Genomic DNA, 17,163 nt, shown 5'->3' on the forward strand with positions numbered 1-17,163 from the left:
CCGAATTTAAAAGAAAATGGTTTATTCTCTTGTTTTGTTAAAATGCAGTAAATTGCTTTATTTCAAAGCCCATCTGTCAGAAAACAACCCTATCAGCAGTTACAACGATTTCAAGCACAGGCTGACTATCAAAAAAGGCAATTTTCCATCAAATACACAGAGAGAGAGAGAGAGAGAGAGAGACATTAAAGAATATTAGTAAAGGAAAAATCCTACTAATATAAACATTGAAGTAACATTTGTCTATCAACATTTTGTATGCTCTGAAAAGAAGATATAACGCTGCTGTCATGCAAGAAACCCCAAAAATGATATACAAACCCAACCCCATTTTTGCTAGTTGCTACAGAGCTTCTCCTCCCACCTCTGCAGAGCAGCAATGCCTTGAAATCCAACTATGATGAGCATATGTAATTCCGCATTTATTCTAAATCATTCCTATCCTCCTTCCTCAATCAATCCCCTGTCTGGATTGAATTTTAACAAGGAAATAAATTTTATAAATCAGGTCAAAAATACGAGGAAGCAAAAATTGAAAAGAAATGATAAATCAGGTATAATCAAGGGAAAAATAAGAAATGATAATTCAGGTATAATCAAGGGAAAAATAATTGTAACTCACATGTACACAAAATCTAAAGACTGAATGCTAGAATTTCTGGCCAACAGCGTTGCATTAAACTATGTCATTAACCAAATCCAAAACCTTCACTTGCTTCATGTATAGCAAGTAGCAATCTTTCTTGAAGCTGTTCCTTGGTGGTATACTCGGGGAGGTCAAGCTGGTTAAAGCTGAAAAAGCAAAAATATAAAAACAAAATTAGAAGCAGATTCCCCACTTTCCAACAGTCTGGCACTCAAAAACGGAAGGGGACATTCTAATTGAAAATGGATCATTTGTTTTCAACCAACCATGTGTGAGCTGAGGGCAGCCGCTCAGGAGCTCCATATGCCTTGTGAATCTGAAACCTTTGAGGGCCTGATATACCCTGCAGAGCCTTGAAACCCTCTAGTGGAACCTGAAAACCCATAATTTGGTGTCAAGTGTCATACAAGACCAAATATAACTCAGCAAAAGCATATCAAGTACAACATAAAATATTCATTTTGCATATGACTAGGAAGGTGCAAGTTCAACACATAACCTTTGATGTTCCAGTAACAAATTGAAGCAGTCTTGCCATGTCTTCCTTGTTAAAACCTTTAACAACCTCCCAAAACCACTGAACAACACTGGATGCTGCAGTATAGCCAGTATACTCGGTGTTGGCTTTTAGATCATCCACTGAAAAAGAATGAAATCATTCAGATACTTGCAAGCAAAAACCAATGTAACTGCATACACAAAATTTAAGAGGAATTTAGAAGCCAACTCACAATCAATTTCAGGAAGTCCGCTGATTAGTAGCTCCAGCTCTTTATCATTAAAAATGGAAATAAGTTCACGGGGAACCAACTCAGTGAACCCGTCCAAGAAGGAATTGATTTGAGGACGAATAGCATTTGTCAAGATATGATCAGCAACAAGGTCTACATACTCATGTTTGGTCTCTTCTGTAACCCTTATATTTCTTCCTCCAGGTTTAAGCTCATAATCAGTAACCTTTTCCAAGAAAACAGTGGAAATATTAATATTTATGCCGAGAAAAACAAAATTCTAACCTGTTCAGAAACAAGTAAAACACATGCACAAAAGAACATTGAATATCTTTAACGTATTTAGAGTACCTCAGTTTTCTCATAAAGGATGTGCTTCTCCTCATCAGCATCCATGCTGAATGTCAAGTCAGGTATGTCACTCACATCATTCTGAAATAGATGGACACAGAGGGATAAAATTTTCATTTCTCAGAAGAGCAAAAACACTTGCTCATAACAAAAAAAGTTGGCATAACAACAAATGAAATCAAAGAACATAATACACTTTACATACCTCCAGCATCCACTTCAAATTTTTGTAATAGTCAGGATCGACTGCCTCTATGTCATGGTAGGTCACCTTTACTCCAAGAATGTGCTTGTAGAAAGACCGTGTAAAATAAACATCCAAAAGTTGCCCATCAAATAGTGCCTTTGCAACCTACACAAGTGACCATAACAAAAACTTCAAAAAATCTATTCCACAATACACCACAAAAACAAAAGTGCATAATCATGAATAGAAGTTGTTTATATTGAATTCTGGAGAATTACCACACGACCCACAAACTTGAAGTAAGAAAGGTGCTCGGTTTGATATACAGAATTAGGGTTTGGCTGGAAAGTTGCATTACTCCCCACAGTAGTAAAAAGCAATGCTCCCTTGTCAAAAATAACCCTTGACAGTAGTTGATACCATTCTCTGGTCAAACCCCCAGCATCAATACCCTCTTCACCCTGGAACTGTACATTTAACCGTCCCTTAAGATCCAGACTAGGTCGCATCCTTAACTGATTATATGAATCCTCCAAGACATATGCCCGCCGAACACTGATCCGCAAAGGGCCAGAGAGGTGTTGCTCATGCTGCTGCCTTATTCTCGAGCGGAAATAAGCCCTCTTGTTGTCAAAATCAATCAGTCTGGGTACTTTCAACATCATAGAAAGTGATTTCTCCAACAAGCCAGGATTCTGTCTAATAAAAGTATTCAATAGCCTACGATGCTTCTCAGCAAACCTAGCAAATGTGACAGAACCGTCAAGCTTTCTCTGAGAATCTGTACTGCATGTGGTCAATGAAACCGAACCCCCGGCAGACTCTTTGACTTCTCTTGCAGTTACATCAGCATGATCTTGCTGCATGAAAGAATTGTTCACTTGCAGCTTTTCACACAAAACAAAGAATGCTTCAATAAAAGGCAGTAATCTCTGGGTTCCAGGAGGAAGAGGAGATGAAGAAGTTCCCTGCACATGGTCCCCCAAATTTATGTGTGACATGGTTGGACTGAAAGAGCTCTGACCCAACTGCGTCTCAGTAACACTTATGCATTCACTCAGTTCTCGCCACAAAGGCTCAAGTGCAATATTCAAGTTCCACATGGTGGTGGCCTGCTCCTCCTGTCCTCCATCACCCTCAAGCTCAATATTCTCATTAGTACTGGCTGAAATGAGTGAACTGAGCGCCTGTAATACACGCAGAATTGCAGCACCAGCCATGGAGCCAGCACTAAGACCCAGCATCTGTGTATTCCTCAGAGTGACAAGCTCACTGACTGCTGAACTGCTCAAACCATGGGCCAATTCTGAAAGCTCTGAAGTAAAAAACTTTCTATGAGATGCAGCAACTGAGGCCAATTTCTTCAGCACTTCTCCAGCTAGCATGTAAACTTTATCTGACAGCCTGAATTGGTTAACAGACAAGGTTAGTTATTCATTTACTTCATTGCATCAGTAAAAATAGAGTGACCAAATGTTTGAAGGGAGAGAGGGAAACAAATCGAAAAAAAAAAAAAAAAAGAGAAGGAAGCAGACACACAATGAATGGAGAACTAATGATGATAAATCGACCAACATATTATCAGCAAGCTAACATGTATAACAAAGTTACAACATTCAACTATAAGAACCAGTGTCTGAGTAGTACCCTTCACGACCAAGAAGGCTGCCCAGATTGCGCAAATCAGGTAGTGGCAGTTGCAGGAAAATGCTACATGTATCAAGGTTCTTCTTCCCATCTGAAATGGATAATTCACTAGCAGATTTATCTTCTTGACTACATTCTGGTTCCAATGGAGGATCCTTTTGAACATCACCTGAAGCTTCAGTGGCAGTTTGCTTTTCGGAGTTCTTGGTTGCTGTTCCATATAGGGACCGGCACTCTAATTTTGATGCAGCTGTATAAATTACTACTTGAAGCAATCCCATAACCTGCACCATAAAGAAAATTATTACACCCAAAAGAGAGGGAGGATTTTACTCAAAGCTACAAGTTTTAAATATATGACAGCAGACCATGTGAAAACAATGGTCCAAGATATTGTCAACATAGATTTATTAGGTTAATAAAAGGCGGCTCAAACAGGGATTGCATTACCTGCTCAAGGTGGGCAGTGCTGCGTAAAAAAATTGGTTGGTTCAAGAGCTTCAGGAATAGAATCAGTGGAACATGATCTACATTTACCAACGGTTTTGATGGATCACCTTCATCCTCAATTTTCTCCTTTCCCTTATCCATCTTAGTTTCCAAATACTTTGGACTTAAATGCTCTGGGACAATTGAGGGATCCAAATACAACAACATATTTGCAATTGATGAATGATTTTTAGCCAAATATGTCAAAATTTCAAGAATCCGATGCAAAACCAAGGGAGGAAGACCTGTGAGGTAACAGAAAGATTAATTGAAGCTAAAACATAAAGTCAGGTGAAAGTGATTCCAAGAGATCAAGGAAATACCATCCAATAACTGAGATCGACCATAAACAACATTTGATTGACAGCCATAAAGCCTCTGCGAATTGATGCTTGCCAATCCACTAACTGACCCTTCAGCCTCAGGTTTAATCATATCAAGCAAAAGACGGACTAATGTTGCCCTTGTAATGCTATGCGCACAAAGGTTTAACAGAAGTCTCTGCAGAAGGCCTTTCCCAAGGGGCTAACCATATAGAGAGAAACAATAATCACCAAATTAGCAGAAAATTAAAATGCTCAGGAGACATGATACTGCAAAATAAATTGGAAAGACCCTTCTAGTTAAGGTGCATTGCAAACTTTCCCAGAAATAACAAAAATTTGGCATTCTGTACAATTGGACAATGTTGATTTATTCAAGCATAAATTTCCAGCAATAAACTAAACAATTCCTTAAATATATAAGATTTTATGCAATAAAGAGAACCTTGCAAACATACCCAAATAATGAAACTTTTGAACAATAAAACCGGTTTAATGCATCTAGGATTTAAGCATGTAAAGGTCTAATGAACTGAACCAGAAATGGGTTATCACATTGCGAAAGTTTGCTACTTTACTCCATCCTCTTGTCCATCGATTCATTTAATTTTGATGGCTAGATAAGGAGGAGACAAACAGTTACTACTACAATGCTTATGGAATGTGGTTTATAGCAAACAGGTCAATTGAATGTATAGTCCTGAAGCACAATCAAATATATTATAAGCCATCCATCATAAACAAGGCAATCATTTACAGTCAAGCTAGCAGTCAGTTTCCAATGTTTGGTTGATAGAAGGATTTGTTCAGAGATTTTCAAATAATAAAACATTAATTATTAGAAAAATGGCTGAAACATATCTCTAAAATTCCTGGAACAATGCAAGCAATCCTTATTCATTAAATATCTTAGTACTTAATACTATAAACCTTCTTTATCTATGTCTTCAACTTTCCAAAAGTATCCACATGCATAACCCAACTATAGATCTCTTTCATGTAAACCCAGACCAACCTAAAGTATGTGCCTGGTACACCCAGTCCCAGACCGACCTAAAGTATGTGATTTATGGTATGTTGAAGGTTAACGTGACTCTATTCACATGTTTCTCACATATAAAAAATGAACTTACATTAAATTAAAATATTTAGTCCAGATTCTAAACCACTTTGGCATTGTAGTTATTGAATAAAAAGGGAACACACACACACACACACACATATATATAAAAGAACTTCCAGCTAGAACGATCAATTCCCAAGAAACCATGAAGAAGGAAACACCATTTACCTGTGCCAACCGTAGGAGTCGGATCAATGCTTTCAATGCATTAGCATCCAGAAGTGGCTCACCTTCAACTTCCTTCACCTTCAAGCTATCTGCTGCTATAGCAGAAGCTGCCCTACGTCCAATGGTAACTCCTACACCCCTGTCCATCACTGTCTGCCTATCAAACCCCAAGCCATTTCTGCGACTAGTCAGCCTGTGGCTGCTTCCAAAGAGGCTGCGAGCCTGGTAATGACTCATTGCCCGATCCCTTAGCATTTGGGCTTCAGCAAGCAATGGAGAAGGCAATGCTGATAATACTGCTTCTGAAGAAGTCAAAAGTACCTGGAATAAAAGCAAAACACAAAATGGTTACTATCTATCAATAGGTAATGAAAAAAAAAAGTTCAAAATGCTAACCTCTTCACGCAAATCAGCAGGAAAAGTAGCAATTATTGAAGCATTATCCATGTCAACAGGCTGTCCTTCAGCCTGCTGTGCAATCCTCTGTGCCCTTTGCTGCGCCAAAACTTCTGCTTGGATATCCGGAGGAAGGGCAGCCAAAAACTCGGGATCAATATCATCAACAGGAGGTGGCGTATAAGTTGGAGGTTGGACTGATTGAGCTTGCTGAGAAGCTAGAACTTCTGCCCTTAAATCTTCAGGTAGAGCCTCCAAGAAGGTTGGATCAATTGCATTTGCACCAGAAGATTCATTATTTGAATTAAGTTGCTCAGCTTGATTAGCTTCCTCAAGAACCACCGTTTCTTGCCCAGATGATGGCTCATCGACACCATGTTCAGAAGCAGGAATGGGTTGCTGAGATTGACCTCCTTCAGCATCAGTACCACTCATATCAACATCAACATTTGCGCAATCAACATTAGGCATTACCAAACCAGAATCCATGAACTCGTGATTATTGGACTGACTGTCCATTCTTGCTGATCCATCACAACTTACAGCCTGAACAGGCACATCATGCAGTGCTTCAGGAACCCCTTCACATTGCAGAGTAGCATGATATTGAGAAGATGAATTAACCGGCTCTGGCATTGTCTCCAGCTGATCACCTGCAGCGCCATTGCCCTCCCCAATCTCCATGTTCTCATGACTATTCGGTGTACTGTTCAGAGAAATTGTTTGAACTAACATGGGCTCGTGCACATGTAGACATTCACCAGCATCTTCAACTGAGGATGAGGGGTTGACCTGCTCTTGGCAAGAAAATCTCTCAACTGTAGGATTAAGGTGATGGGACCCTTCATTACCATTTTCCTGTTGTTGAACTTCAGTTTGCTGGCCGCTGGTGTTATCACCTTCCAACAATACCTGGCCATCATTGGAAGGGGGGTCATTAGATGGTTGACTCTCTTGCACTCCTGAATGCTGGGACTGCCTTTCAGTATGACCACTGGCTGGAGCCAGACTGCGCAACTGTGAAAGGAACTGTTCCTCCACTGCTTGTGCAATCACTGCAGCTTGGGTACTTGCTTGGGGCTGACCATCATCAGTCCACCGGCCATCTCCTGGACCTCTTCGTCCCTGTATCTGTAATGAGTCCATACCTACAGAATAATCAGACAAAGCCGGTGGAGCTGCACTACCCAAACGATCACCAAACAGACTACTCGGCACATGATCGTATGGGAGAACAGGAGCATCAAACATGTAAAAGTGAGCTACATCAAAGCTCCCAGCTGAGAGAGCTTCTAGATCCCTGGATGAATGCCCACCTGATGACCACATAGAAACTAGATCCCCTGATTGTGATGGCCTTAACAGAAGGGGATGTTGAAATCCATTTGATTCTGTGACAGATCGCTCAAAAGAAGATCTACCGCTCTGGCGACGACGCTCAAAACCCAATGGCCTCCGAAGACCAAAAAGGTCATCCACATTCACCCCTTCAAATGGCTCAGCTGCAACATCAATTAAACTGCCTGCAGCTCCAGGTTGGCCAAGCACCTGCAAATGATCTAGCCCATCAAGGGCTTCCCTCCACCTTACCTCTATGACCCGATGTTCATGAAAATCATCATCTTCATCAATCATCTCATCATTGTAATCATCACCCAAACCAGTATCATCATGATCTTCCACATCAGTATCTGCTAGTGACATCATGCCAGCACCATCTTCAGCAATATCCTCATCCTCATCCTCCCCATCATCATCATCCTCCTCACCCTCATCTCCCATGTCATCATCCTCATCACCCATATCATCATCCGCCCTATTCTCAACCCTAAAAGTCATATCAATTTGGTCAGCGTTGTGTAATACACCACCTTCTTCCATTTCTTCACGCATGAAATCCATCCCTATCTCCCCAGGTGGGTTGTTGGTTATCGTCTCTTCCACTTCTATCCTCATATCTTGCTGAGCAGACTGATTTGGATGGGCATCATTGCTACTCTCAATTTCAGTAGGAACCTGGCATTGCAGTACCTCAGTGTCCTCCGCATTTGGAATTTCTGTTGTTCCACCACTATTCTGATTATGCTCTATTGCCTCAGCAGCTGTTGTAGTTGGTTGATCATTGTGTCTTCCATTTGATCCGGTGGTTTTCTTCTTGTTCAGACCCTCAGATTTTAGAACTTGTTCACTGGCATTAGCTGCTCTTGTCAGGCTTTCCAAAGCCTTAAGTAGAAGATTAACAATCTTGGGAGCATCAGGATGGTCCAAATCAATCACTTGCAAAATACCTGTTAGACACTGCACCATTCCCCCATCAATCATGCTTTTTGCTATATCCGGCGAACATCCAGAACTAGGCAAGTTCCCAGAGGATGCATTTTTTGACAGAATAGAGTAGACCAAGTCAGCAAATGCAAAAACCTTTTTATCAGGCAATAACATGCTTTTACTTGAATTGCTCTCCAAGTTTGAGAATGATGACATAGCTTTTACAAGTTCATTAATTACTCGCCTCCGCCCTTCTCCAGAACGACCACAGAGAACCACCAGGAACCATGAAGCCTTTTCAGACAACTTGTCTCTCCAATCATCAGGTCCAGCCGATTTGTCAATTGATATCGGAAGCAGCCCATGCAATACATGATGAAGTAACCCCCCATGCCCCATACTATCTGTTTGATTAGATCCACGAAGTTGACACAGTTCTGAATCCCGCCTCAGTATGACCCCAACTGCATGTACATACATAAGAAGAATATCACTCAATAACTTGAGAACAAAAGTCACCTTTGCCAGCCCTGCAGATCTTTCAGAATCTGACTCCTTTTTCCTTGTCTCATCAACCTTGGATTTGCCCTTCACCTTGGTGGCAGGTTCATCCACCTCCATAGAAGTTAAGTCACTTGCACAGCCTTCCTCACTTTTTGGCAAAGGGTATTTCAAAATTATGTCAAGGAGCTGATCAATTACTTGAGTAAGATTGGCAGGAACCTTTTTATGACCTTTGGCACATTTACCTGAACCATCATTTACCTTACTTTCAGAAATTCGGACAGATTCTTCAGCACCTGATGCCTTAGATTTATCTTTCTCCTTCTCTTTTTCCTTGGATAACACCACAAGAGTCCTCCCCCCTGATGATTCCAACTGACAAACAGTAGCTGCAGCTCTCATAAATACCACAGGGTCTCTGGAGATAACAGGTGCCATTGCTGTTAAAAATGTCCGTGAGTTAGTTCGGCCTGCATGCCTGTTTCCACTCAAAGTTTGTCGTATCTCCAATTCCATAGCTGTTTGCAAAGTCTGAGGATCTTCAATGAGATGCCGAACAATAGCAGAAGCAACAGTGTCATATCCAGGGAAAAAGCAACTCCTTGGAAGATTAAAAAGAGCTGATAAGCCTCCATTTTCAAGAAATTGAAGTGCTAGAGCATGAGTTTTGGTCAAGCGGGCAGAAAGCTGCAAAACAGCCTGCATAATGACAGCCGGAACATGCTGCTTCATCAAGTCACAAGCAAGTAGCAGCACCTTATGACTCTCTTCAATAGTCAAATAACCAGTAGATTTCCCCAATATCTTCTCAAAAGCTGAGCCAGTTTCTTTTTCAGGAACATCTGAAGGTAATTTTTCCTCTGTATCTGATGCAGAAAGTGAAGAATCTGGCAGAGATCCTGTCTGAGTTGCTTCAGCAGCTTCAGAAGATATTTTAGGCCTGGACTGCAACATGTTATCCAGGATAAGCAGTAGAGAACTGATGCATTTGGGGACAAGAATCTCACTCGCTGATGCATTGCTAGCCTTGAAATTCATCAGGATATTTATTGTAGCAGGTATTATACCATTCTCTGCAGCAATTTCACGTACACTGCTATCCTCAAAAAGAAGCAGTGCTAAAATATGTGATATCATACACAATGCACTAGAATCCTTTGAAAAGTCCAATGGACAGAGCTTTAGCTGCTGAATAAGATAAGATGCCACCTTTGGACGGTCTTCTCCTTTGTTCCGATTGCAGAGGGTTACCAGCAAATCTGTCAATGAGAATGCCATTGAATCACTACGCTGAAATAATTTAACCGATGCTGCAAGAATATCATCAACAGGAGGTGCCTTCATTTGAGCTTCTTCTGTCAGTAGATCTGTTGACTTGTCTGCATTGTCAACTTTAGATCCTTCTGAAGAATTCCCTAATGACAAAGCAAGTGCCCGAGCCAGTTCATCATCCTCCTGCACAGGATCCTCAGCATGACTGAAAAGCCACTCCATGGCCAATTCAACACTATTTGTTTCTACTCTTCTCAATGCTTCCTCAGCTCTTGCCCTTGAAAACCCCATTTCAACAATCGTGGCAATGGTACCCTCATCAGGAGGTGGTGGCATGAACCTTTGATTTGTGCTTCCTGCAACACCACTGCGATTCCTTTTGACATCTCCAACACCAGAGTATATATGTGTAATAACCGAAACAATAGAAGCAACAAATCCTGAATTACAATTTGGAAACATATTATGGTTCCAGACAGGCAATACAACATCCAGAACTTGAGATTGCAACATGCGAACAAACACTTCGGGGTCCCTTGGAACAGGAAACAGACCAATTGATAAACCAACAGCAACTGGCTGAACAAGCAGCTGGGCCTGGGATGCAGATGTTTGGGACAAAAGTAAAGAGGAATTGACAAAGTACTCAAGCACACGGCAATAGCTTTGTAATGTATCCAGCAGCCATGTGCTGTGAGATAATTTATTTCCTTCAACAGCCTTCTCATGATCAGCAGTAGCCGTTGGAAAAGGGTAAGGTAGAGTCCATAACAATTGACTTGTGGCTTCAAATGTAGTCAGCAGTTCCTTAAAGGTTCCATGTACATAAAAATTATTTACCATTGCTGTGTAGCAAGTTCGACGCCTAGAATCAAATGTCAGAGCTGCCATATCATCCACAGCCTTTCCAAGATATCGACATTTTACTGATAATGACATATCGAGCCCAGAAGTAGAATAACCAGAGAAACCGAGAGCTTCAAGAAATATTTTTGCTAAGGCAGTTCCCAGGGTTTTCGAAGCTGCACTCAATGATCCTACATCAGCTCTGCGACGATTTGGTGATGTAAATCCTTTTACAAGGGCTGTGAAGAAAGAGCGCAGTGTGGAAGCCAGCTTGTTCAGAATTTCCAGGACAAGAACATCAGGACTCACCTTTTTCACATCCTGTGATGATGTTTCTGGTACATTTGGCGGAACTTCAGAATCAATGTTTAAGGCATCCAAGTGCCGACCAGTTCTCCCACCACGTATGCGTGCCAGCCCATGTCGACTACGACGGTTTAGGCCTTCACCTGAGCGAAGAACTGAGAGAAACTCACGTTCTCCACCCCAAAGAGACTGAGAACTGCTCCTGATAGAAACTGGGTTCATGTATCTCACAACTGGAATATTTGAATCATCATCACTATCTCTTCCAATAACATTAGAGGAAGACGCATCAGCATTCTCAGTTTCTTGATCTGTATGCCTCTTCTCCTCCACTTTGGAGTCCTTACATAAAGAAATTTGCCAGATTATCTCCCGGTATGTCTTCCCAAGGTCCTTCAGAACATCAGCATCTGCAGTACCCAATTCAGAGACAACAGTACTAGTCCCTTTCAACAAAAAATTGGAGAGAGACAGTATACCCTCAAGGCTGGAAAGATATCGCAGGACCTTTGTTTGTTTTGTAGATTCTATTGCAGCAAGCTGAGTTCCTCCAACTGAAACGAAAAGTTCATTTGTGGATTTCAGATGTTCTCTCAAGAATGAGCATACTGCACGAGCCAAAGAAGCAGAGTGCTGTTGAGAGAAGTTCTTAAAGGCAATAGAAATGCTCTGGCCAATTGATGCTGAAAGGGGCATTAGAGGCAAGTTAAATAATTGCAGAACAGCATCAATTCCCTTCTTCTCAATGAATATACGACATGTGTCAGCATTCTGAAGAATTGTTTCTAGAAGACGAGCTGCATTGCTTACACAGTCAGGAAGGAATGACTCAATATTCACTATTGAAGCATCAGCAGACACATCAGCTGCATGCTCTGAACTATCCATCCTGTTAGGTTCCCTATCATCAGATGAAACTGGACACCTTTCATCGGCATCAGTTTCCATGGGAACAGGTGTGGAGCAGCTTGGAGGATCTGAGGATAAGCAAGAGGCATCCACTCCAGACCCAATTTTTGAAATGGCATTCAACACTTCAATAACCATATCCACACCAGGTCCACGCAGAGAGGAAGCATGGCGCATTAGTTCATCCAGTCCAGTAGACAGTGACCCTAGCGTATCACCAGGAAGGGCACGCAAATACGTTCTAGATGCAAATATCTTCACAAAGCACCTCAAAGCATTACGATCTTTCACAGCCTGAAGACCATTGTTGTTCAGGCACAAGGCATCCAAACACTGAGGTATGCACATTATTGCTTCTGCAGAGCAGAGAACACCATCCATAATAGCATCTAGGAAAGCAGAAGGAAGACCAGCCGCATCTAATACAGGAAAACAGGTAGGATCCTTGTGAATTAGATCACTCATGACAGTTGCTGCTAGTGAAAACACCCCACCACCAAAATCTTTTGCTCTTCTAAAGATTATACATAAGCATTGTGGCAGCAAACTTTCCTCAGATCCATAGATACGAGAAGTGTTTCCAGGGGCATATGTTCCAAGGGATATAGCTCGTAACAGCGCTTTCATCAGTAACCGCCGGTGATAAGAAACCAGTGCTTCAGAATATAGAGGGTGTATGTTATCTAGCTCAGAAGAAGCACCAGAAACTGTCTGTACACTTCTCCCCCCAGTATCAGAGTCATCAACTTGTTGCTTTGAACCATTTTCCACATATGACACTTCTACCTTCAGGCGGGAAATAGTATCATCCAAACCACCCAATTCTCTAAACAATGCAGCAGCAGGGTTGCTGAAATCCATGAAAGTTTCTAGAATATGCACTGCTGAGCCAACCAAATGCAAGTGCTGGGGATCTGTATCCTTAAGGAGAGGTAGAAGAGTGGGGATAAACCCTGCCTCTCGCATGGCTGAGCAACCTGATGATGATGAGACCAAAACAGTGACAAGAGATAGTAAAGCCTCAGCAAAAACGACAGACCACTTTGATGTACCACTAACAACAGAATCGATAGCTTTCTGCATAAGGCTAGATAGGATGCCACGATGCCCACCAGATGTAACAGCAGCCAACACAGTTGGTTGTCGGGACCGATCTTGAGAAAGAGCAACCAACGACAGAAGACAAAGCACACGAATTTTCTCAGGAATTGCATCTTCATAACTCAGCAGTAAAACCAATTCATTAACAAACTCTGGCTCAGAGTTAAAGAAAGAAACTAGGTCATCAGCATCACTGCTTGCTTGAACAAGAACAATGAAAGCATACAGTCGAATGCAAGTATACTGCTGTCGAGATGCTAAGGAGCCAAAAGCCCTTGCAAACCGCAATCTTGTCAATAGTGAAAATCTTAAACTGGGAGGTACTTTGTACTCTTCAACTAACTTGTTCAAAAGATCTAGATCTGTTTCTGGACAAGTATTGACACTGGGTAAATGAATGATTTGTAGACCTTGGTTTGATTGTTCTTTTCCATGGTTCTCAAAATGATTTGTAAATGACTCATCCACTGCGTAGAACTCAAAATGGAGTGTGCAACCTAACTCATAAGCAACAGGGTCACAACCATTTTGCACAGTACATGCAATCAATCCAAGACCCTCTTCCTTTCCACCCCACCCTTGCGCAAGAGAAAATAACTTTGCATTCAATGAAGTATCTCTAATGGAATATTTTCCAATAGTTTTCTTCAGAAAAGCAGCCAAAGTCTGCAAGCAAGCCTCAATTACATCTGCATCGGTGGAAGCAATAAGAAAAGAAAGATGCTGCTGCAACAACAAAAAAATAAGGAAGCCAAACTTGTAAGGAATATGAAGGATTAAAGAGATTATAATTACTTGATAGAGGTAAATGAATAAGATCATCAGCAAACAGAAAATATGATATCACAAGAACACTACAGTCTAAATAGCAAACAGTTGATAACCATTGATGGATTGCAAACTGCGGAGGAAGTAATCCTAAAAGATAAGGACATACCTCGTAAGAACTATAAAAATGCTTATTTGTGCAATTCTCCAAAATTATTCTGATAACACGGAGAATTTGTAGGACAGCTTCTCTTGGAAAGGGAGGATCAGATTCTAAAAAGTTGTCCTCCACCTGCAAATCTTTTCTTGGTTTTATGTGCTTCTCAAAAAATGAATCAAAATGGTTAAAAAGATCAACCCAATGATGAAAATCTCCCTGCACCAACACAAAACAATAGACGTAAACAAAACACTAATAAAACTGCATAACAGCCATGATATTTTTTATCATATAAAGGTTAGAAAGTCACCTTGTCGAACTCCCAGACAAAACTTTTTAGGGGTTCTTCTATATTCTCAAGCGGAATAGTAGTAACAGTATTGATGAAGGATTTAATTTTAGGAGGCTGATGCAAATAGCATAAGAAAAAAAAAGTTACTACATGTAGGAATCAAAAGATCTTGCCAAACCAAATTTAAATGCAAAAATAAATAAATAAATGACAGAGAGCTAACTGATAAAATACATAAAATCCTCAAGCACTAAAAACCTTATTCATTTTACAATTTTGTTTTTCTTAAAGGAAGTACTAGATTGGTTGGTATGTGTCAGCTATAAATAATGAGGATGAACTAAAAGGAATACAAGGTAAAAGAGACAAAAGCAGCTAAGTTTCCACTTGCAGACAAAAATTGTCCAAACAAACACTCTAGTCTATATTCATTTAAACTCACCCTATTACATTACCTGAAGATAAAAATATTATTTATAGCTTAACAGCAATCTTGGCTTCAGGTTTAAGAAAGGTCACCTCAAAAGATACTTAGATGCTTTCCCTAGTCTTAACATCTCCCCAACGAGATGGATAAATAAAATAAAATAAAAAGGATCACCAAGAACCTATACATATACTAACAGCCTAATAATAGAAAGAAGATACGATTTAACACTGTTACATATCAGTTGTAGATAATGATAACTAAATAGGCATAAATTGACAAGTACCATCAAAACTCAATCAAAATAACAGAAACTATCACAGGTTTCTAGATACTGATAACTAAACAGCCACAATTGACAAGTACCATTAAACTCGATAAACATTAACACAAACTATCACAGAAAAAATTGATTCCAAGTCGACAGAACAGTGAAGAATAATGTACAAGCTTGATCACATTAAAGCATAAAGAAAGAGGTAAACATTACCGGCACTGTATTTGTCGCTACAACCCAAGCTATATATAGCTGCTTTTAATCATTAACATACAGATAAATATACATGCATTTACAAACTGCCAGAGGTGGAGCAATTCCGTCCAAGAAAAACTCAAACTTCCAAAGCAAGTTAAACATGTAAGTTGCATTCTTCAGGGAAATTAATATAAATTAAAAGGCAAAAACAACATTTACATAGCATTCTTCCAAATAGGTCCTTTACAGCAACAACAACTAAAAGACACTAATCCTCGGCCATTGAAAATAACAACACTATTGCAAATATATTGTAATTCATTTTCAATCAATCACCCTAAATTCAAACAACTCCACAACCGATTAGACCATAAAAAATAGCATAAACCCTTCGAAAGAAGGAACAACAACACATATCCACAGTATTGGTGAAAACACTGACCACTTCCAAGGACCTCCTCCGCTTGAGCTTCATCTTGAATCAAAGAGCATTGCAGGCACAAAACAAAACGATCGATAACCAATCAATCAATTCTCCAAAATTGAGAATCGATCGATGTGGGAAAATAGTAAAAATTAGAGAATGAAATCAAATTTGAACTGGCAAAGTAGGGTTTTTCATTCACTATTGACAATGATCGGATCCCCGCAACTACATAAACAATAGAAAATTGAAGAAGAGGGAATTTAGAAATTGAGATGAAAATTGATTTTGATTGTACGATCGAAAATTAGGGGTTTTCCATGAGATCGAATATGTATTTATGTATCATATAAAGATAGAGAATTGTACGTCTAGAGAGAGAGAGAGAGAGATGAAATAGAGGTTTTAGAGAGAAAGAGAGAGAGAGAAGTGGTGAAGAATTATAACAGAGAAGAAAGCTAACGAGAGTGCATTGTATTTATATCAGAGAAAAGCAAGAGAAAACCCAGCACGGAAAAGTGAGAGGCGCTTAGATGGCTAAAACCAATTTATTGGTTTTTATTTTATTTCTTTTCCTTTTTTTTCACTTATTAATTTTTATTTTTATTTAATTTTCTATTTTTTATTTTCATATCAACAAATAAATCTTTTTTTTTTTTTACCATGCGATATGAGAACATAAATAAATAAATTTTAATATAAATTTTAATAAGACTCCGTTTGTTCAAAATAATAATTTATCTAAAACTATTTTTTAAAATTTTTAATATTTAGGACATTTTGAAAAATTAGTCTACAGAAAAAAAATAATCAAATGAAGAGAGTGACCCTGTAAAGAACAGTTTTTCATTTTTTATTTTTCATTTTCTAAAAAAAGTAGTTCTGTCCAAATAGAAAATAAAAAAAGCATACTTGTTAAAAAAATAATATTTTAATTGGGAAGATAAAAATATTGTCTAACATATTTAGAAACTTTTTCATTTTAAAATTCTCAATGTGTAATGTGTATTTATTTATAATAATATTATCCAATTTTTATCATTTAATTTTTTTAAATATAAATTACCATCATAAATATATTTTTATAATAATAAAATTAATTGTAAAATAAAGTATAATATAATAATTAAAAATAAATAAATTATATAAATAAATTATTTACATACTTTTTTCGATTATTCAATAAAAATATTTCTTAAACATTGTCATCATATATATTATAATTTTTATTATAAAATGTCTTTCTCTTTTAATGGATAGTAATTAGAAAACATGCATGACTCTTTATTACATATGAAAAATATGGAAATCAGCTTGAATATGTTTTTCAAATCTAATTAAATTTTGGAA

General features: G+C 39.1%; 1 protein-coding gene across 2 annotated transcripts; it reads right to left on the minus strand.

Moving 5' to 3' along the window:
* Positions 1-195: 195 nt before the first annotated feature.
* Positions 196-16,316, minus strand: LOC105633122 (E3 ubiquitin-protein ligase UPL1). 2 transcript variants are annotated; one of them, XM_037635311.2, is made up of 16 exons: positions 15,832-16,316; positions 14,506-14,601; positions 14,205-14,411; positions 6,062-13,990; positions 5,666-5,986; positions 4,375-4,576; positions 4,013-4,296; positions 3,563-3,846; positions 2,194-3,319; positions 1,934-2,080; positions 1,729-1,809; positions 1,378-1,603; positions 1,146-1,285; positions 913-1,019; positions 623-792; positions 196-467 (listed from the first exon to the last, which is right to left on the minus strand). In XM_037635311.2, the coding sequence occupies exons 1-15, from the start codon at positions 15,862-15,864 to the stop codon at positions 690-692; spliced, it is 11,286 nt and encodes a 3,761-aa protein (XP_037491239.1). In that variant the 5' UTR covers positions 15,865-16,316; the 3' UTR covers positions 196-467; positions 623-689. The 2 variants fall into 2 exon arrangements, with proteins under 2 accessions (XP_037491239.1, XP_012071061.1); XM_012215671.4 differs by having other exon boundaries at positions 6,062-13,993.
* Between the last annotated feature and the right edge of the window lie 847 nt (positions 16,317-17,163).

The sequence above is a fragment of the Jatropha curcas genome, chromosome 7 (genome assembly GCF_041381405.1).
Source record: "Jatropha curcas cultivar XTBG-Jc1 chromosome 7, XTBG_Jcur_1.0, whole genome shotgun sequence".
Classification (NCBI taxonomy): domain Eukaryota; kingdom Viridiplantae; phylum Streptophyta; class Magnoliopsida; order Malpighiales; family Euphorbiaceae; genus Jatropha; species Jatropha curcas.